The sequence below is a fragment of the Chelonus insularis genome, unplaced genomic scaffold (genome assembly GCF_013357705.1).
Source record: "Chelonus insularis isolate UGA/USDA-ARS -01 unplaced genomic scaffold, ASM1335770v1 contig_41_pilon, whole genome shotgun sequence".
NCBI classification, from domain to species: domain Eukaryota; kingdom Metazoa; phylum Arthropoda; class Insecta; order Hymenoptera; family Braconidae; genus Chelonus; species Chelonus insularis.
In genome coordinates, this window is record NW_023276571.1 from 381630 (window position 1) to 405087 (window position 23458).

Below are 23458 nucleotides of genomic sequence, written 5' to 3' on the forward strand. Positions count from 1 at the left end.
TATGTTCTTTACTCTTTTAATCCATTTATTATCTTGCCAGATACACGACTATTGGAAATGAAGCAAAAAACCTTCATCTTGCAGAATCTATGGCTTTTTTTTCTATTCAATTCCTACCATTTTTATCTACTCATTTTTTTTTTTCAAGGAAATATGTGCTTTACATTATTACAATCTACATGTCATCAAGACCTGTTGGTACTGATTTTTAATATGTTTTTAAATAATTTAAAATCCTTTTGAAAAAGAAAAATGTTTTTGCTCTTGCTTGAAGCACACAAATGGATTTTCCAAAAAATATATACACGACAAGTAACCCCTAGCATAGAGCTGAACAATGTATGCTCTTGGGCGTAAAACATACTCCCATGATTTCTATAAGAGTAAGTGAAAGAGCCTCTGGGCCCACATTGAAGCTTCGTCAAAGTTACTAGATAATGATCATATTGAATAGATATAGATAAATCAATATGCATGCGGGTTTACAGTTTAAGTTGATTGGTTTTGGGTGATGCTAAAAGCAAGTCCTCTCAATTTTTCTACATATTCATTCTTTCATACTTCATCAAGTTCACAATACTACCTTGGAGTAAAAAATGTGTCTCATATGGTAACAAATTCATGATCAGTAACATCAACATTATCACTGCTGTATTAAATTATCCAAGACCTTCTGGAAACTCTGGATGTATCATGTGATAAGACACTGCACTTAAATTACAAAAAATGTTTAAACCGTCACGCAATGACTACCCTAAATCATTTTCATATTAAAACCATGCTGTCGTTTGTATCATAAAGAACTTTAATTATCATAATAAACTACGATGATTAAAATAAATCCCATCTATACTTTTAGGTGCACTACCCAACTAGATCATCTCATTTACATTTTGCTCATTCCAACCAAGACCTTTTGGAAGTACAAATTCACCTGGATGTTGGTCAATTCAATTACATATGCATGATAGCTGGTACATTGATGTGTAAATAAAATAAGTCTTGAAAAAATGAAGATGACTTTGTACAAAAAACTTGCGTATACAGAGAAACATATACATACTAACTCGTACACCATAACCCAGTACTCAAGAAATAGATACAAGACTTTCTATTGCTCCTCGTCAAGATATCCACCATACTTGGTTACTTGCTGAAGTTTCTCCTTCTTGTCCCTTTGGTAACTAGTATCGGCGCTTGGTTATCGCTTGTTTTTCCAATCCAACTTCTTCCCACAAATTAAATGACTTGATTTATACTTTGAGAAGAAATCTACTGTCTTTCATGCCTGATAGAAACTTGTAGTGTTACCCGTAAGACATGGAAAACTCTAGGAGTAAGAATAAAGAAGTACAGGAAGTTGGAACTTTGAAAAAAGGGATGTAAAAAAGAATAAAAAATCAGTAATAATATTGTCAAAATATATTCAATGAAAAAATCATCTTGTAAAATTATGCAGTTCCGATCAGTTACAAGGCTAATGATAGGAGCAATAGTACTATTATTATTACATGACCACAGCTATAACGACCGCAACCTTAATGCAATACATCCCTAAATGTAGATCACTGTCCACGATGTATGTTTTTTTTTGTTGTATGTAAATGTATATTATGTACTTATTAGGTGATTGTTTGTTTTTATTGATTCAAATATTTACATAAAAAAGTATCGTCTTTAATCCAATAAAAATAAAATTTCACTGGCTGATGAAATCTTACAAATAAATACTAATTAGCTAGTCACGTATTATTTATTTAAAAGATTAATTGTGAAAAAGAAGGAATCATCTCTTGAAATAATGTCATAGTATAAATCTAATCGGCTTTTTAACCATCATTGCATTCCACAGTTATATATATATTTTTTTTCAACTTTTTCACGTCATAGCCTTTGTCAATATCATCCGGGATATTGTTAATTTTTATTATTATTATTTTTTTTTGTTTTGTTTAAATAACGACAAAAATATCTTTTGTCAATTTTCTTTAACGTTTACAATAAATACACGTAAATTTTTTATAATTGTTTTTTTTTCGCTAGCTATAGTACAAGGCGATATTATCGCTATTTATATATTCATATTTTCCTTATATAAACAGTTCATACAACTACAACTTTATCCTAGTTGTTCAGACGTTAAATTGATTCTTTACAAGGTCTCTAAGACTCGTCATTAAATATTCACATCGATTTTAGAGTCGTTAGAGGCTAGATTTGGATAATGAAATCCACCTGATACTGATTCGCAAAAGATGTTCCTAATACGGAATAAATGATTAAATCACGCGCAATCCAAAGAGGCCAAAGAAGCAGGACTATGTGGTCCAGCCAACATAAAAGGTGGACTCATTGGTGGACCTCCACTTCCAGCGCTGTTGCCATACAATTCAAGGTCTCCTAAAGAGTTTCCATCGACGCTGCCACATTTGTCTGATTTGCCTTCTTGTTTTAGTACCATTCGTCGCCATTTCGCTCTTGCATTTTGAAACCATACCTGAAATCATACAAATTTATTGGAAAATTAGTCTTGTGCCTCCTCCATTATAATTATATATTCATTCAACTTGGATTTATTTATTACTTATTTTTATTTTATTGAGTCAAAATATTTATTTAAGTTTATTTTCATTATTATTATTATTTTACTGTGATTAATAATATCGAATAATTATTAATAATCATTTTTTAGTGACAATATTCAATGAGACATTTTTAATTAAAATTAATATTATTTATTCACAGTAAATTTCTCCTCAGTGTATCAGTGTGCGTAATTTCCAAACAGATTACAGTAATTATTATGAAATACTGATGATGCAAAACATATACATAAAATTTAAACAACTGAATAAAAATGTTTCCCATATGTTGGTAGACTTGTAAATATCTGTAAATTACATACTCAAAGACATCACATTAAAATGAGACATACAAAGTATTGTACAACAACACACATGGATATGTTAATTATGCTGACTAATTAAAACAATTTGTCGGTCAAAAAAGGATGATTTTAAACAAAAAAAAAAGAGGAAAAAAAGAGAGAAGATATAAGTGTCGCGGCGCCTCATAGAGTTGACAGTCATTAGTTTCTCGTTTTTTTCACCTGTTCCAATTAATTCAAGTCGCAATCGAGCGTGAGCCAAGATCTAACCTTGAAATGAAGCATAAAGTAATCACATCAGTACAGGGACATGCTATAGTTGGTGATAAACAATATCGAGCATCCGGTATATATGATCTCATTGAATGAAAATAGATCACGCGAAGTACTAGAGAGCAGTAAAATGCATATGTAAAATTGTGAATGAAAAAGAGAAGAAAAAAAGGGATGAATCCGCCATTTTCAAGAGTCTCCACCCTCATTCCCAAGAGAATCTGAGAGAGTTATGTAGGAAAGGAGGAACCAACAAGGGAAGGAACATTGAATAACAGGCGGTAGAGAGGTTAGTATTTGCGTCTCGCGATCAATATCAAGCAAGATGGCGCACACTTCCAAGACCTCTTCGTCTGCGCCAAATACAATAGATTCTTTTTTTTTTTTTGCCCACTACTGAACTCGCTTTTCGTTTTATATCGTTTCCCTTCCTTTCACAATTCTGTCTACTCATGTATCTTCTTCAAGAGATCTTTCTCGTTCTCTGAAATCTAATGGGTAAAAATAGAGAAAAAAAAAAGAAACTTTAAGAGATAATGAAGTGTTCTTCATGAATCCTCGAAACTGTGCAACTGAAACTCACTTGAATGGACTCAACAGTTAGAAACTTTGATGTATTTGTTACTCTCTGTTACTGTTATACTTAAAATAAGTAAATAAAAAAATGAAAATGATTTATTTAAAGTACAGTGTCTACGTGGTTTTTTTTTTTTTGTTCACAAGAAATGTGGTAACAGTTACACAAAAAGGCGTCATTTTAACGAAGGCTAAAGAGGGCAGACCGACGATTTAGTTCTATTTGAATGTTACTATACGTTGCCCAGGTCGGTGGAGAAACGTGGATAACGAAGGAAAGCGTCGACGGAAATATCGCGAACGCAGCCGTTCACGTGTACTGGGACGCACTAATTGGAAGAACCTATATACATACTCTCTGACTTGCCCTCTGAATATTTTTATAGGAATCGAGTGTAAAGAAAAAACGATATATAAGATACTGCTCGGAATCAAGAATAAAAGCACACGTTGATTCGTTTTTTCAATTTTTTAAGAAAAATCATCAACTTTATTTATAGTCCACTTGCAAATACAAATAATTCTTAGGGAAAGTCAAATAAATTTATTTGTATGCTATTTAATATTAACACTTAATGTCTTTTAATATGACGTCAACTATTTGATTAGCATTGTAGTCAATTTGCATGATTTCTTTTTTAGTCTGAAAAATTAGGTGTGATTCTACTTAAGGTCTAGACTGTTTTTAATCATATTGGTTGTTCCATGTATGAGGATTAAGTTTGACATTTACGTATGTATCTGATGCAATGAAAAATGAAACAAATAATAATAAGAATCATTTAATTTTGATAGAAAACATTTTCAACCAGTTTTGTATTTATTAAGACTACTTTATCATCAAGTGCACCTTATTGCAAAACTTAAGAAACATAAAATGAATTCTTGATAAAATTTTCCCAATTCTAATATTGTTTTCCTCCCAAGAACATCTTGGGAAATTTTCTAAAAATAATTGCTCAACTAGACTATTTAAAATTAAATCCAATTCAAGCTTTCGTAATTCTATTTTGATCAATAAAAAAAAAAAACGAGTATATTATTGATTCAACTGAATGAAAATGGTATTGCTTACCTGCAGTACCCTCTTTGGCAATCCGGTCTTCTGGGAAAGCTGCTTAAGATCCTTGGCATCAGGATTGTGATTGATGGCAAAGTAACTCTTCATCGTCCTTAACTGATGATGCTTAAAACTTGTTCTCATACGTTTTGTTCGACTATTAGATCCAGGCATGCCTGGAGTTCCTGGACCACCTCTTCCGAAAGGCATATCCATATATTCTGAGTTCAAATCTGCAATAATGAAAAATCCAATATAACTATTTACAATCATGATTCATCAAGCTTATAATCTCTACATAACTATTTGAATCTCCGATCAAACATTAAATTTATTTGGCATCTTGTCAGTATATCGCATGCTTACAAACTATTCACGACATAGAGTTGTAATTGGTCGTGTATACCCAGCTCAAGCATTCTCTTTCGCATATGCTATCACTCCTCACTCGTTTGCACTCGAGAAGCTAATGAGCCGTGATACGCATCAAACAGCACTAGAGTTTGAACTATAGTGCAATGTACGCTTCTTATGGACTCTCTAACTTCTCTTTCTCTTATTAACACTTCCCGGTGAATCTATTGAATTTACCTAAGCTATCAATTTTCATATTTAATGAGTAATTTATGGGAATCCAAATCATACTTCAAGACTTTTGATGCTATAATCTACTTTTAATATTGCTTTAAGTGATCAATCTTTACTCGATTTTAGTTGAACATCATCAGAACAACAACCATTAAATCGTGATACTACTAGTAATTCGATTATGTTGAAGATTCATATCCAAAACTACCCAGCATTATAACATAGCTAAAACAGTAAAGTAGTGAAAGCTATAAATTAGTTAGTTTATTGGATATGTAATTGTTGATGGCAGCATTCACAACTATTATTTACAACGTTGCCCAAGATTTAATTGTTCAATAAAGATTATCAATACAAAATGAATTCCAATTAGCTATTCATTCAACTACTTTATGACTGACAATATTCCACGCTTTCCAAGCTAGACTAGGTGTCCAACTCCACCATCATTTTCCTTTAATTCAGAATTACTTGATGTTCATCTTAAATCATAGTGAGAATGAATTCTTAGCTCATGTCATTATCAATAAAATATTTATACCAAAAATAAGTTTTGAAAAAAAAAAAGAAATATGTTGAAGCAGAAAAAAAGTCATTGTTTTTCACGATCGAATGGCAAAGCAGATTTAAAGATTGAAATTTCGAGTGATACGACCCACGCTAATAAGAGGAATAAAGATAGAAGAGCAAAAAAAAAGCAAGAAGAGTTGAACGAAAAAAGCAGGAGATCGTACTTGTGAATTTATGTCGACCGTACAAATTTTATCAGGGTTCAGTGGCAAACACCAAACGCCTACGCTTTCCGTAAATCACCACTGCTTGAGGTCGAAAGCAATGAAAGAAATAAACTGAATTCAGAGCAGCTTGGCCTTGGGAACTCGACGAGAGTTCCAATGCCTACATTTGAATCCCGTGTCGTGTAAAACGTTATAGTGTTTCTCCGTAAGTTTGTTTTGCCGTGTATCAAGGTACCTGATTGCGATCGCATGGATCTACAGAGGCATAGTCCTTTCGTGAGAAGAAAACTTTACAAATGAGAAAAAAGACTTTCTTACAAATCGAATTCACGCTCATTCTATGTAACCGTCCTGAATAAAAAATGACTTTGTCAGACTAATATTCAAATTGAATTATAAGTGCAGTAATACATTCTATAGTGTACCATGATAAATCTTGACTTCTTCAAATTTTTTTTTATTATGCCACGCGACCACAACCACTCAACCAAAACCTTCTAGCTCATTGATCTAAAAACTGAGATTGCTTAAAATAACAATAAAAAAAAGTAGTCTTGAAATTTCTTACATTCAAATATTTAACCTCAAAAAATGGAGAAAAAATTATATTCAAGGATATTGATACTAAAAAATGAGTATTATGAAAAAGTAGACTCTTTGTATATTTTGTCTGAAAGCTGCATGTGTGTCTAGCACATGGTAATGATGCGAGTAATACTTTCTTTCTCATTCATTGAGAACACGTGCGAATGAGTCTCTGCTCTAATCAGAAGAGAACAGCTTGTGAATGCAAGTTAAATCTTGAAAAAGAAGGAAGCAACTAACCGAGACTAGCTGTCATCGACTCCAAGTCCTTGGGTTTCCTTTTTCTAGGTCGTCCTTTTTGTCTAGGTGGTGGAACTCCGGCAGCACTTCCAACAGCTTGAGCGGCACCATTGAAGTAGGGTACTTTAGGTGGTGATCCTACATCTGGTCCTGAAGGTGTTGATGGTTGAAGTGGTACAGGACTGGCGTGAGTAAGTTGATGAGGATGTTGAGGATGCATAGAATGATGAGAATGTGATGATACATGGTGTGGTTGATGATGTAAATATTCTGATGATGAAAATGGTTGACCAGGATAGTGAGGACCTGGTGGATATACAGGAACTGGTGGACTTTGTGATGGATGAAGTTCAGCACCCATTTCATAGTGAAGACGACATAGGACAGCACCATCTCTCATACCAAAATGATCTCCTTTAGTAAGTGGTACTGCACATGCTGCACAAGAGAAACATCTGACGTGAAATACTAATTCTCGGGCTCTCATCACCAACTCTGATGCTAAGATAGCCGCTTGACATCTTGAGCAACGTTTCATACTGCCAAACATTCTGAAAAATAACCAAATTAAAGGTAACATTAAATATCAGAATGTAGTTAAAAAGTGAATAAAATAATGATCATTTAAAATTAAACGGATAAGGCACGTTCGAGAACATTTCTCACTGATGTTATAGAGTGAATAAAAAAAAATTCAAATCGATATGCAATTGATATCGAAAATCAATGGCAGTAAAACAGAGGCATATAAAGCGGCGGAAGAGAAGTATTCTGATACACGGAGACTACTTGACATCGCTACTGCATTAGTGGCACCCTACAGTCTCCATTACGAACAGCCGGAGAACCTTGGACCTTCTATCTTAAAAGATATCGTCCTCCCAGCTACCTACCTTTTTCCTGTCTCTGATACCAAATATATTGCAGACTTCAGGTTGCCGACGGAGTGGACTAGATAGAGATATAGCTTTTGATTCTATATAGTATAGAATACCAGTTGTTGACCACTCATTCACACAGATTAATTTGAAATTCTTGTCGAAATATTTTATCTCTCTAATTCACAATAAAAATTGTCATGCTGTTGTAGTTAAATCAAGCAAAACCAATGTGGAAGAGATTAGTGATGGTAAGTCCTTAAGAGTCTCTTGACTTAACACGACAAATACACATGCATTGTCATCTTGATCCCGTCAATGCCGTTACCCTCGACCCAGGAGGTCACCGTTGGTTACATTTGGGTTTAATCGAATCTGACAACACGTTACGTAATCGCCAAGTCCAGTTAGCCCTACTGTTATAAGTTCAGAAACATTTTGCTAAATATTCTTTCTACCTGTACAAATACTTTCTATCTATTCCTTCCAGCTTACCCTCGCCCTTTTCTTCAAAACTCCCAAAATCTATGAATGAGTCTCACCAATGACGTCATTCATATGTATTTCATTATGGATGCGGTTGCCCCGTCGGGACTTCCCGCAGAGTTTTACAAGTATCGCCATATGCGTTACATTATTATACAACTTTGGAATCACGCCCCAACCTCTAGAACCTAAAACCTTAAACTACTAAACACAAATCTTCACAAAGAGTCGGAAATCTTTTATAAAAGGTGTGTTGTGTATAGGACCACTTGCCGTGAGTTCGCACACTCAATACCAAATCTCACAGCCATCTCATAAGTAGCACGTGAGTTACACCTCATATGTCGATATGTCTTTGCTTTGGAGATTGAGTAGTCTAATTAAAATCTCTTTTTAGACAATCAGTTCACATGAAATAATCTACTTTTACTAGAATATTATTTCAGTATATTTTCTTATTACTGATTCATGAATAATATCAAATTAAATGTACCAAAGAATCATTTATCTCCATGAATTATACAGCTATTTTATCACTATTCCAACCAACTTGAATTTTACTGATTCTTGGTGACATGATTAAAGCTGATGTTCAAATAATATTAACTGATCAAGTTTAAGACAGTGCTACTATTATTCTACCAAGAAGTAAGACTAGTCCAACATTGGAGTAAGATTTGATAGATTGGCCTCATGTTGGACTAGTAATGTATCAACCTTGGAATACCTCAGAGTTTGCACGTAAAATATTTAAGAATAAATCAATGAATTAACTAGCATTTATGCTTCCAAAAACTCACTAGCTCTTGATCAAAAACACAATTAATTTATTTTGATACTTTAAATTCAATCAACGATTTAATTTGATGATAATTTTGGATCCAATAAGTATTCTTCGAAACTAAGTAATCTTTCTTTTTCAAGAGTAAACCCAACATGCTGAAGCTCATCTTGAATATTCCCCATCATTGATCTGAACGAAATATTTTTTAATTCTTTTAATCATAAGCTCATGATGTTTTATTTTATGAATGACATATAGCATGATAGTGTCGTATATGAATAGTGGATACCGCTGTGCGTAGGACGCACTACGTGACTACTTTCTGGCTCCTTACATTAATCTAGATCATGGTATTATATTATCAAGATATCTTCTTATTGGCATACCATAATCTCAAAGTAGTATGATTTGTTCAACATTTTTTCAAAAGATAAATGAATGCAACTGTTTATGCTGATTTATCTATATTTCTGGTGTTAAATCATTAGTGATATAATGAAATAATAATATGTAGATACCAAATAAATATTATTGTAGATTGGATAGTAGTATTTTCATGACACTTTTCCTTAATGTCATGCATATCAAAAATTTGATCAACACTTGATTTTAATTAAAACATCTATCAAGTACTCCATTAGTTATATTATTTTCTCTATACTCTGACTGTCGAAGAAATAATATATTATAGCAACGAATAAATTGCAATGACACTACAAATATATCATCTAAACAGGTCTTACATATGACGGTGTTAGTGCTGCTGGTGTACGCGAATAGCACCAACACCGGACATCGTCGGTTGACTAATGCGACGGCAACACGACATCGTAAAGTGCGTTTGGGATCTGTATCACGTACACATTATCGTGAAGTTTTGTTCACTGATTCTCAAAGTATAGGTACCTTAATCCTTATCATACATTTTTTTTTCTTCTTTCAAAAATAAATCCAACAGCTGGCCACTGCATCAAATTTGCTTTCAACCTTTTTGTCTTGCACCAAAAAATGCAGCTTGATATTGAGTAAAATTTTATTGTGAATTTATGTCCAAGAAATATGAACATCTTTTTAAAAGTTAGTCTCCACCCCAGGTAACCCGATATTTTTGTCAGGATGCTTTATGTGGTGACACTCGGAGTTCGTGTGGACACACGACTTGGATATGACCTGCTTGGTTCTTCGAGAGAACGCCCTCCTGTGGAGCTACGCTGAATCCTTGGAGTAAACTAAGTGGTATGTATGCTGAGAAAAAATCATTTCATTTTGCAAATGTTTGAAATTTTGTTTTATATTTAAAAGACAAGAATTATCTGTAACTAATAACAGCTATACTTTGATGATAATACACGTTGAAATTGACTTTTAAGTTAGCTACTGCATCATAGTCAATCGTTGATGATAATGATGAGACTAGTTAATAATTGGATATTGACTAGGAAAGCCACTTCAATCCTAGATCATTTCTATTCTATTCTGTCCAATGATCATTGGAGTAATTTTGTTGATTTAAAAAAAAATTTATAACGAATTAAAGTGAAAACAAACTGCTACATCGATAATACCATATGATCAATATGTTCAAGACTGGTTGCCTTGAATGTAGTTACACTTGTAGCTTGTTCTTAAAAGTGGCCTCGGATCTGGTCATGCAGATGATACATGGCTTGGTTGGTTGCAGGTGTCACCAGTATAAATATGTTTGTCGACTATCTTTTAAAATCTACTACATCGTGATACCAAATCATCCTCTATAAGTGCTGATCTATATCATAAAAATTATTAATAATGGCCTACTTTTAAAGCTACATGTTCTACATTATTACAAACAAAAGATTTTTATGAATAACAAGAGTTTCAAAATTACTGCAAGATGCCCAGGTAGTATGTTAAAAATGAAAGAAAAAAATATCACGACACCACGGTGGCTACTGATGATGCATGTCCTGAGTGTCAAGTTGTCACGGCGCCGGTAGTATTATGTTACCCTTGCTGTACCCTGCAGGGTCGTGACTCCGTCATATTTATACCCTTGGCTACTTTTCCTCCGAAAATCCCAACGGGATGCCACGTAAATTTTCTGAGATCTTGAGTCTTAGTATTTTACAAACTATCTTTAATTTTATGGTATTAAAGGATTGCGTATGCCTCAACTCTGGAAAATAAGTGGATAAAATTGGAAAATTTACTAAAAATTTAAAGGTTTATTTTGCTAACATCTAGCAATTAGATTGGGCTGGAATTAAACTTGCTATGTTGATCCCAGACTTAGTTCATGATAAAATTGAGTATTGAACCCATCAATTGATGTTGGACATATTAATTGTTTAGTTACATTCAAACTATGATTTGGAGCTGGAGTAAACAAGGGTAATATCTTCATGATAATCATGATAATTTGCAACAATGTTATAGATATCTCTGTTCTTAATACATCTGTCATGGGAATATAAACGGGACACTCTTGGTTCTCCCGCGAAAACTTGGTCTCCATCAAGATGGGCTCAGATCCGCTGATGATAGATAGACCATGGAAGTCGAGCTCAGTCATCGTGGAAGAACACGCGATGTTCTTATCCGTGAAACGATTTCTTGGGAGGGACGGAAGGTAAGTTCACTTATATATACTTATATTTATGTGTAAGTTTAATAAAAGTTAGTGAAGACATGTTTTTTACATGTATGTATGCGGTATTCTAACACGCCATCTTTTCGATGCGTGACTATTGCCACCCAGACGATCCAGGAAGTCTAGTACTTAATTTACGATGAGCCTTCATAGGAATAGATGAAAGTTTCCACGAGAATTATCACTAAAATTTGATGAGGAAATTGTTTGTAGATTGGTGTCATGGGCCATGAGTATTAATTATTCATCATACAATGTTACGATGCATCGTAAAATCAGGTATTTAATTTATGTATTAAGTTAAGGTTTTATTTATAGGAAGGAAAGTAGCTAAGAGTACGTCAGTTGAGTTTAGCAAATATGTTATCACTTGAATAAAAATTTAGATAGTGTTTTTTGTCCTTTTTTTAGAGTAATTTATGCTTATTTACATCTATTGTTGGTCCTTAGCTCAATATAAGTTAATTTTCTTCATCTAAAAAGGTCCAATATCTAACTTTCATCAAAATATCTAATAATTTGAATGGTTTTTTGAAATTGTAAATACTAGGAGGAATCAGAAATCAGTGGAGTTTCTAATTCTAATTCAACTTCCTTCATACTTATCAGCAAAAAGCTTACAGAAAGATTGGATCAAGATGAATATTAATTTTAAAAATTGTTCAAAATATGAGCAATACATTTAGAAAATTTAATTAAAGAAAGAAACTAGCATAAAATGATGACTAAAAATTGGCAATTGGATCCAACTTCATTAATACAGACTTAAAACCAAACTTTTTGATTTGGATAACTATCAGAATTGTACAATTAATTACGATAAATAATGTAAATAAAACATTCAAGATAGACATTACCATGATCTCCATGATCACACAATTTCCCTTTCTCTTCCTACATGCAATGATTGATGTCCTACTAAATATTCTCCTGTAGTTTCCAAGTTATATGTACTAGTACTAAAAGTGTGTATTTAAATACATGAATTATTTTGATATTTGCATTCCATTAAAGAATCAATTGCTCTTGAAGCAAATACTAAATATCATTCTACCTCAAGTGATCTGTATGTTCATGTCAAAAAAAAAAGCACAAAGTTAGTTTAGCTATCTGGCAGTAATTCTTGAAGTGAGTTGTTCTTTCAATCTTTCATGGCAATCGCAGTCATTAAGTGCAACTTGTACACATTAAAATTGTCTGATTCATGATATGAAGGTTCCAATGCACGCGTCTCATCGTTTTATGCTTTATAAACGCAGTGGGTATCCATTGATTAATCGTTTATTTAGAATAAGGATGCCAAAAAGAATTGAGAGAAAGTTATTGTGAAATCCAAACAGTTTATCTGCACGAAAATAAATAATTAAAAATATTTTATTCTTCAGCATCATCATCATCATCATCATCATCATCATCATCATCATCATCAGAGGAAGGAAATCTTAAGTATTTTGAATTGAACTTGAAGCTAATTCAAAAACAATTTTGTTCTTGGTAAAAGAAGTACCAGTGTATTCAACTAGTCACGCAAAATTGTAATGCAGTTTCTTTTTATCATTATCTATTATTATTTGATTACCAACTCGACGTAACTTTTAAGTACTTTAACTTATTGCTAACTCAATTTATATATCAATAATCATAGTGCAGCATCAGATTATGTTTACTGTTAATAATTATATTTATTTAAAAATAATGTGTGATTATTTCGAACAAAGTGCTAGAAAATTATGAGAATAAGTCATTATATGACAAAAAGTTTTTTTGTTCATGATTATATAGAATTTGACATTTACAAATTCGTCTAATTTCTTATCTTGTTTGAGAAAATAATTTTCATCAAATGACACTTCTTTACGCTTTGTTATTCACATGGTTTCATCATGAAAAATGAAAAGATAAAAAGAAATAATCCAGGAAGTTATATTGAAGCCACAAGTATAAAGTAATAATCTCCTTTACGTGAAAGCAATTTTTACAACAAAATCACCCGGGCAGGCCCAGTCATCACGCAAAGTGACGAAGAAATACTCATTTATGATCGACATGACTCCTGCTAATTTGACTCTTCTTCATATCATTCAAGAGCATCGAGCAAGCCCTGCATTGTACAGACAAATAAAATAAAATGTTAGATTAGCCGATTTCTCAGTACAACAGTGAAAAAAAAAATGAACAAAATCAAAATACATAAAGCTATTTCCTTTGTCTGTGATCTACAGAGAGTTGAAGACAAGGGACATTGTGTCCTCACGCGACGTCTTCTAATAACAGTTAAGACTTCCCCACTTCTTATTTTCGCTCTAAGATTGCACATGCAAGGGTAAAGATAAGGCCTTTCATCCAAAAGCGTGTCGTGACGGGATATCCAACATTGTCTTACATATATATGTGTATATATACGAGCATAAGATAGTGCATAGATAGGTACCAACGTCTGTTGCTGAGCTACTCTTTAGGTAGGACTTTTCTACAAAAGATCTATCACGTTAACGCACATGAACATTACTAACGCGTGCACATGAATAACTTGTATATCAAAGATGTCACTTTACTATCTCCAGTTCCACCAGCTTCTCTTTCTCTTTCATCATTTCTCTTTTTTTTTATCTCATTTTTCTTCTCTCTTTTACTCTTTTGGTGCGTCTTCATTAGCGTACTAAGACCGGCTTCTTATCTAGTTCTCCAATCTATTCACTATATAACACACGGAATGCCAATGTTATTTTGGCATTCTGACTAGCTAAAGATTTTATTTTTAATCTAGGTAAATATCTATCTAGGTTCTTAATGGCTGATTTAAAATGTAACAATTGACCCTAGATGAGGAATATTTAATCAATACTTCATGTTGGATATCAATGATTAGCAAAAGGAATATTTTTTAGGGAAATTATGGTCTACCTAGAAAATCTGTCATAAGAAATTCGTAATTATCAATTACAAAGTAGTTCAAAACTGAAAAAATTATAAATCTCAGGTTGTTTGAAAAGTAATATCGTTTATTTTCAAGTGATTGCTTAGAAAAACTGAACTTTCTTTAATTGCAGAACTCTATAGCTAGCTGATGGAGATGGAGAAAAGTCATTCAACAAAATGGCCAATATATCATTAATTTTTGTTCGTTATTGATGTTAATAAAATCACTTGATACAGTTCTGGTGGTGTTGCAAAAAAATTCAACAACTCTCTGCAAGTTGAATAGAAAATAGTTTGATTAGAGTCTTATGTTCTCGATGGAGATTCATCAAAATCTCTGGCAATAGTTTGTTTCAAGTTTTCGTTGACATTGCTACATATTGCAAGACATTTTGCTAAATATTCTAGCAGTTTGGCATCAAGTTGAAAGAAATTGTTTATCTGATTATTATTTTGAAGTTAAATAAACTTTTAGACCTTCCTAAAGTCTATGTTGATTTTTTTCTGATGAGTATTTTTGGTGGAATAATTATAGCACAGCGTATCACATTTTTTCAAGATAGAGAAATTTTGAGGCCGAGTAATTTGGTAAGATATAATTAGTCAGTTTTGAAATGGAAATTTTAAATATGTTGAGTAAGGTCAGGATGTTATTTTCTAAATGTTCTTTTTTTTTTCAACAGTTATAATTATCAATTACAAAATTAGAATTTATTTTCTTATTCATTAAAAATAAACCTTCTGAGTTTGTTATTTGTAGATAATAATCAATTAATTTCTGTTAGTTGTATTTGGAAATTTAATTGGACGCAGAAGAAAAAATTAATCTCTTCATAAATATGATAAAAGAATTGTACTGTACATGGTGAATGTTGAACTGTACGAACGCACAGGATGCTGAAGTGATTTCTACTACTCAAGTCCAGAGAATTCACGGACTAATGGTCACGACTCGGCTATTTACCTCCGGTGAAGCATTGATTCTCGATAAGTAAATCACCGTCAATCTACATTTCATCACGAATGAACGATACCTTCCTGAAGTGTTTTATGCATTGTCTTTAATCTCATTTGTCCAACTGTTTTAATGCTCATATATTTTTTTATAAAATTATCATTTATTTATTTATTTTTTATTTCAATATCAAAACCGAGTAGATTTAAATAACGCTGACGGAATAGGTAATAATTTTCAGAGTACTTACTTGTAATAATCTTTTTTGCAATAAATATTTCCATCTCTGCTGAAACAGGTGACTTCACCATCAAGCCCCTGGTGACAGTGAGAGCATTGTAAGCATGCAGCATGCCACCTCCTATCGACCGCCTGGAGATAAAACCTGTCGGATATTCTAAGACCGCATCCAGCACAGACAACCCCAGGAACATCTTCCAGCTGAGATGGTGGTGTTGGCGGTGGTTCCAACTTGGGGACTGCATGTAAATCATCCGGCGGTCGGCCTTCTAACGACTGTGATTGTTGATGAATTTGATGATTGTGATGCTGATGATGATTAGGTGTCGGTTGAGTTTGAATATTGGAGTCACTTGGATTATCATAACTACTATTTCGAAACTCTGTTCCACCTGTTGAATGATCAAGTGATTAGGTATTAAAGTCAGCATGAAAAAGTTTAAATGTTCGACCTACCTCCAGGTGATCCGTAATCTCTCAGTTCGTAAGGGGTGGTCGATCCTTCGTAGCAGTTATTATTGGTGCCACAGTGAGTTTGATAAAGCATACGATGTGTTCCGTGATGAGCCGCAGGGGGGCTACAAGGCAAAGTAGTTGGTCTTGCGGCATCACCCATTGACGCAGGAAGACACGGGCTAAGATCCCGCGTCTGATCCATTGCTCCAGGCCCCCCTGCGCTCCCTCCTAACCCACCTTGACAGCCCAAAGCCAAGCCGCTACCTCGCTCCTGCGAGCTTGGCGGCTGCTAAAACAAATCACACTATTTAATCATTCTGAAGTCTTGAATCAATTCAGGTGGAGTTCCAAATAAGTGTAAAGCAAAGAATCAGAAAGAAAAAAAGGGGTTAAATGATGGAAAGAAAGACTCGGCTCAAAAGAGGGGGGGAAGTGACGGCGAGTTACGCCGTGTGACAGTGGCACGTTGGTAGACGCTGATGGATGTCGCGAACCTCCGCGCATGCGCATTCACCCTATAAGGCGCCTCTACTACCGGCCAATCCGAACCACCGCCGTGTTTCAACTGTCAGCACGCGGCTTCTTTCTCTCTTTTTCATTCTCTCTTTCGTTCTCTCTCTTCGTGGTTGCACCGCGACATAAATTATCGTCTCTCTCCCTTTGGCCGTTTCCTCTTGATACTCTCCAGCTCTGCTAGAAAACCAATGCCGTACTTTACGACAGCAGATACCGGTATTTACGGCAGTCTCAACCAAGCGGCACGTTTGCAATCAAATGATGCAGGTTATGGCTGCTATGCCATCATAAACAGTTTTCCTCAAGTGCTACCTTTTGATTCGCTATCAGCAATCCTTGAAATCGCGTTAACTATCAGTTGTTTTTTTTTTCTTCAATAACATCTAAGGAAATTGGTTGCTCAAACACCACCATAAGCTTACTTTTTATGTATCTCCTAGTCAATACACTCTATCGACTTTCACCGGTCAAACCTCCACATAAGAGACAAAACAAGCTCTCGGTGCCTTTTTTTTTCATTTTTCACAAACGTGAGGTAAATAACAAGAAATGTAGAGACGCGGAAACCTACCGCGAAGACAAGAATGCAGTTTGAAATGTCGCTCAGGGATATGAAGAAAAAGAACTTCTAAAGAAAGTTTGTATGGGACATGTCGTGAAATGTACTTCCGTTTTTCGTTTTATCAAATTCAGTTATAGTTTAATTGTCAAGAAATAGCTTGTTTTTTAATCATTTTTTTTGTCAATTCTTAATTAACTATTTATTTTACATGCAGTTAACTTTCATTGATATTTGTATTTTTTAATAAACAACTAGAAGTCAATTATTTTTTCGATTCATTTATAGGTTAAGATGATCAAGAACAACCAGACTCAACTTGTCGACAAAGATTTCAAACAGTTTTTACCTTTGGTCCATAGATCAGTAAGTAAAAAAACAAATTCACAGTAATAAATAAAAAAAGCTTGGATTGGTTTATGACATAGTTTACAATATATATTGCAGATAAAAGTTGGTTAAACTGCTTTTAGTAGGAAAAAGACTGGTATATTTTTACATGAAAATCTGACATTGTCTAAATACTGAAGCATTGAATCAATTAAAAACTATTCTTCCAACTAAATGAAGAAGGTACTGCTAAATGACAATGCAAAAACCATTCAAATTAATTTTTGAATGATGAAAGTATAATAAAAAATAGCTTTTTATTGTCAGTAAGCAAAGAAACATAACAGAAAAGATATCAAACGACCTCAGCTTGTTCCTGCATCCTCAACTCTTAAAATAAATGGTCACTACACACATTTCGCGTGGGTGACGGTTAACATTAAGGTCTGATAAAATATCTACTATTCTACGCCGCCACTGTTTGGATTATAATATCCATTTTATTGTTAATTCAGAAGAATTTTCACTTTCAAAATAAATCTATAGAACTTAATGGATTCATAAATCCTAAAACTTGTTGATAATCAAGTCAAAGGTCTCAGATCGTTAAAAAAAAAAAACTGCAAGTTTTCGACTGGTGAGCCGAAAAAAAAGAAATAGAATTTCAGTGATAAAACCTTGAAGCAATGATTGGGGTTATCATTGGGCTGCCCACAATTTTTTCATAGTATTTCTATATTCAGTAATCGAGCTATTTATCGAATATGACATAAAAAGTTGTTTTATTTTAAAAAAGTGAAATTTGTTCTTTGGTCTTGAACCGTCGTGGAAACAAAAAAAAACATTTCTGAAGAACATTTCTTTTTATTATACTTGGAGTCAACCCGAGAGAGAATCAGACATCGTTGTCTCGTTCATATGCCAATAAATTATGAGTCTCGACACAAGAGCATGCTACGTCACTATTTTACTATCGTCGCCAGACACGCTGAGTGAGGAATAAGCAACAGAGTGAAAGAGAAAATATTCCTTATCTTATAATGCGACCAAGATTATCTTTTAACTTGTAGTGTACTCAGTAACACTTATGAAATAAAACTATATGAGACCCATAGACGCCACTTCATTTTCTATTATTCAAGTTTTCATTATTTATTATGCATCAAAACAATTAGATTGAAGTGATTGGTCGTGTGGATAAATGTATTTATGTATGTACATCTATATAAATTCTATATATATATTTATTTATATAAATTCTGATATATATATATACGTATATATATCATGAATGTGGTTTTACAATGAACGGATCTACGGTTACGCTTTGCGGTATAAGAATAATTATCATCGAGTAACGCCTTTACAGGCCGCTAGCCAGGAAGTCGAAAAGGGTAAGTAGCCCCAGTTCTTCATTAATCCAAAGTTTGCTGATGTATATTTATATCTATATATTTATATTATCAGGTTTCATTTAAATATTTTTATTCAATTTTCAGTGGTACATGATAGTGTTCTCATAAAAATTCATTTAAATATAATAATCCCGGAAAGCAAACAGTGACAAGAAGATGATTTATGACGTCTTATAAAGCTTACACTCGTCCAGGATGTAACGCTCTGTGCATCTGAATGATTACTGCTAAATAATACCTTTACACGCCTTTAATCTAAGGGTTGCTCCAAGGTGGTCAGTTACTTTTACTTCTGTTGGGGCGAAAATCATGCTCAAGATGATCAAGATGTCTAGATGTCTTATTTGCTTCTTGATTTGAAAAATTATCTTTAATATAAACTTCCTAAAAGTTGGACTAAGAATGAAAGGTGCTGGAGTCGAATTGACTTGAATGGTGAACTCTACCTATTCTAATTCAATCTCAGCAATTGGAATCGTTGCTATAAAAAAAGAAGAATTAAATAAAAAATACCTTGACATGCAGGGTAATCATGGTACACTGTATAAAGATAAGAATAATTTACCCTGTAGTGAAACTTCCTAATGATATTTCCAAGTCTTTAGAAGTAGGATGCAAATATTGAAATGTAAGAATTAATTGAAACAATTAAAAAAAACTTTTGCTAATATTTAAAGCTGAATAGATTGTTATAAGTTTCTGCTCATGTTTTTTACCCTCCAGGTAATCTTAATGCCCATTGATATAACCGTTAAATGGTATCAAATATTTTTATATATTTAATTACCAATAAAAATGTTTTTAATTTCTGTACTTAACATTTATCATTTTGCTTTAAATAGTATAAATGTGATGAATAAATTAATATTTATATGATCAATTAAAACATTTATTAGAGAGTTAACAAATTTAAAAACTTTCATCCACATGATCATAATAGTGGTATTATTGATAAATAAACTATAAAATAAATAAATATTATTTAAATGATTTTACAGTCTGTGATTACAAAATCATCTCCACTAAAAAGCTAAAAACAAAGAAGCAACCGAGCAGGTGGACGATATCCTGCTTCAGTTCATTCAGAAGGGGAAAAACATAGAAAAAAACATGAAAAAGACGAGATACGTCAGTATAGTTGTCAGCTAAAAAACACAAGTGTCTCGTGACATTTTTCTATCACTGACAGACATCAAAAGGGTAGATGGAGTCAACCCTTGTTGGAAAATTATTCATCCATGAATTAATTTATTAAAGTCTGGAAAATTATCAAGTATTCAGACGTAGTTATGAAGATAGGAAATGAATGAATTTTGAATGACAGATGCCAAAGTGCAAATTCTACGATAGGTCGTAAACCTACAGAAACAGGTTTTTAAACGAACGACTCGGCTTGATGAAAATAACAAAACCTTGCGAATATACTAAATACAAGTATGAATATATAATTGATATTGTAAGACACCATCATTTGATCACTGATGATATTGATACATGTCAATGATAATACTTGGATTATTCCAACTGTTCAAAGACCATAGATTCCATAAAAATGTTGATTTTAGTGTTTGAAAAAAATGAAAACCAATTTTTATTACATTCTGAAACCGGTTTGACACTAATAATTCAAGTTAGCTGTCAACGCTACTGTTGGGATTATTTTCATCATTGGCTATATATAGAGAAGAGTACAAATAAAATAATTACCATAGAATAATAAAATCAAGATGTTTTGTGAATGGATCTCACTTTCTCAAATAATTGCACAACATAATATCGCGTAATAACAGAAGGTAGTTGGTGGATTTCTCGTACAAACGGACCATACACAAATGCTAGTCAGTGTTGCAAAAAGCCATGAAAGCATTTTCTCACGTCATTCGTGTACTTTGAAATGAAATCGATTGGACATATGAACAGTGTATCAGATGTAGAAAATAGAAAGCAAAGATTGAATGTGATGTTGAAAATATATTTACCCAGTGCATGCCGGTGGTAGGAGGGTTGCGCTCCTCATACACTCCCATCAGGGTGGCTGCTGTAGCGGGGTAGTTCCCGCAGAAAATCTGAGATGACGTTGAAAACGCTAAAAGATTTTTAAGAAACTATATATATAATTATATATATAGCTGGTGCTTTTATGATCAGTATTCTTTCTTGATTTTTTATTTAAACAACTTCACTTGAATTGTAATAAACACTTGACATGTCGGTCATTCATACAATCTTTCTGATAGGATCAATCAAAAAACCATGGTCTATAAGTTGCCACTGGATCGAAATTTGACAAGTTTCAGTTAATGTTGATGATGAAAATATTCACGCACATTTTGAAAGTCACTTAATATCACTGGCACTATAAAATTCCAACAAGGACCCGTCGGAAACACGACACTTGGTCACCAAATTAACACACTGTCCCGCAAATAGTTCACTAAATTTGACGTCCAACATCAATACCAACAATCAGATGAATTCTCGAAGTTGGATTTATACAAGATAATGTATATGAGTATTCGACACACCAAGTATATTGCACAGCACATGAGATTTTAGTGCATAGCGCATGTGCCTTTGGAGATCACACTACGGGGGGATGAAAGAACCGAGCAAAGGCGCAGCGACACTGCGTTGTTGCGCCGCTCGGACCGCGAAGTGGAGTGAGGGAACAAGCCTGAGGATATCATCGCAGGGAGTTTGAGTGCCCCCAGTTGGCAGTGATTCTGGTGGTGGTAAAAAGTGGGGAATGTCTTGGTTAAAGGACGTCCCACATGCCCCTTACTCTTAGCCAAAATAAATGTGACTCCGCCTTCCAAGTCCCTCTACTCGTTACTCTACCTTGTCGCGCCCCATTAGACGTCCTATGTTACACTGACTCTCACACCTGCGTTCAGCAACTCTGAACCTGAGTGAGTTTGTTTGTAGGCGTGTATCCGTAGAATCTAGTAAGCACTGTTACACATCGGGCGTTCTGCCGAACTCTCAGCCCACCTTTTGCAATGTTTTTTCTTTTTGCGCACACTTTCTGGCTGTGAACACAAGCTGTTTAGAGTAGGCGTGAGAATCTATAGATGTTGGAGACAGACCTTGAACATCTCTCATGATGACTGATGATGTTTCAGCAAGAACAAATAGCTTTTCACCATCATCTCATAAAATAATCGTATTTTAAATATTTTATGATTAATATGTATCACACAGTTTTCTTGATTCAACAGCTCTTTGTTTTCTAACAACTTTTCTGAATTTTTAATGGACCAGTCTTTATCGAGAAGCTTTTGTGAGGTACTTTATACCTGATTCTCTAACTCCGCTATTTTAGTTGTTTCAATATTATTTGTCATATTGTTCAGTATTTCTTGACAGTCATTATTGCATTGGCGTCTTAATTCTTGAATTTCACTGATTTGAAGTAGTTTTCACTGATTTAGTTTAATAGAGTATTTTTCTTTGATTTCTTAGTGTTTTCATATTGACTATTGATGGTATAGTATGAGATATAAAATTTAGAAGAGTACAATTAAATGAAATTCTAATATACAAAACTTGGATTTATAAATAAGTCGAGGAAGAAATATTTCAAATTTTTGTAGTCATTAACGCAATAGACAGTAAATAGTAAAATTATGTATAATTGTAGTGTTTTTTATACATATGGCCCATAAAAAATTAATTTCCCAATATTTGTTTAAATTGTTTATGAAATGATATTGAGTGGTAAACCATCAGAGAACTAACATTTATTTCCCTATCAGCTTTATCAACATGGACTACTACGAATCCCCATGAATTGGGTCGAAAGTAAATATCCCTAGGCTCGTGCTCGATTGTTTGTAGATATGTAACCACTTATAATTGGTTCTATGTGTATATATACAACCACAATAAATTAGTTAAAGCTTATGTATAATCTCTAATACAATACCAAACTTCCGTAAAGTTGAATTTCAAGTTAAACACTTCCTTGGCAAGATAACTATCAGGAGAAAGATGCAGCAGGACTCATTGAAATCAGTGATCAGCAGAGCGAGCAATTTTATCCGGCCACGCTTTCTGCGGTTGAGGGTTTTTACCAGTAGTTGGAAAGCCGTCTCTACGAAGAGAGACTTTTATTTTTTTTTGTAGTTGATTTAAAGACTATCCCAGTTGTCGGTCTATAGATTCTTTGAAAATTTAAAAATTATTTTCTCACACTCTTTGGTACTCTTCTTCTTAAATGGTGAATCCTAAATCTGCTACCAAGTCTTGAAAGTTGAATCGATCGTTTGTAGATCGTACCAAACAGACGACATTCACACCGAAAAGTTATTAACCAGGCAAAAAGAAACGGCAGAAGTATCAGTCG

The 23458-nt window shown here is 33.5% G+C and overlaps 1 protein-coding gene across 3 annotated transcripts; it reads right to left on the reverse strand.

Moving 5' to 3' along the window:
* Positions 1-1407: 1407 nt before the first annotated feature.
* LOC118069607 (protein apterous-like) lies at positions 1408-21761 on the reverse strand. Of its 3 annotated transcripts, none has more exons than XM_035087828.1 (6): positions 21093-21140; positions 16294-16582; positions 15848-16229; positions 6947-7497; positions 4812-5029; positions 1408-2497 (listed from the first exon to the last, which is right to left on the reverse strand). In XM_035087828.1, the coding sequence occupies exons 1-6, from the start codon at positions 21138-21140 to the stop codon at positions 2285-2287; spliced, it is 1701 nt and encodes a 566-aa protein (XP_034943719.1). In that variant the 3' UTR covers positions 1408-2284. The 3 variants fall into 3 exon arrangements, with proteins under 3 accessions (XP_034943719.1, XP_034943720.1, XP_034943721.1); XM_035087829.1 differs by having other exon boundaries at positions 2285-2497; positions 16294-16579; positions 21093-21761; XM_035087830.1 differs by lacking the exon at positions 21093-21140 and adding an exon at positions 17232-17252 and having other exon boundaries at positions 2285-2497.
* Positions 21762-23458: the final 1697 nt, after the last annotated feature.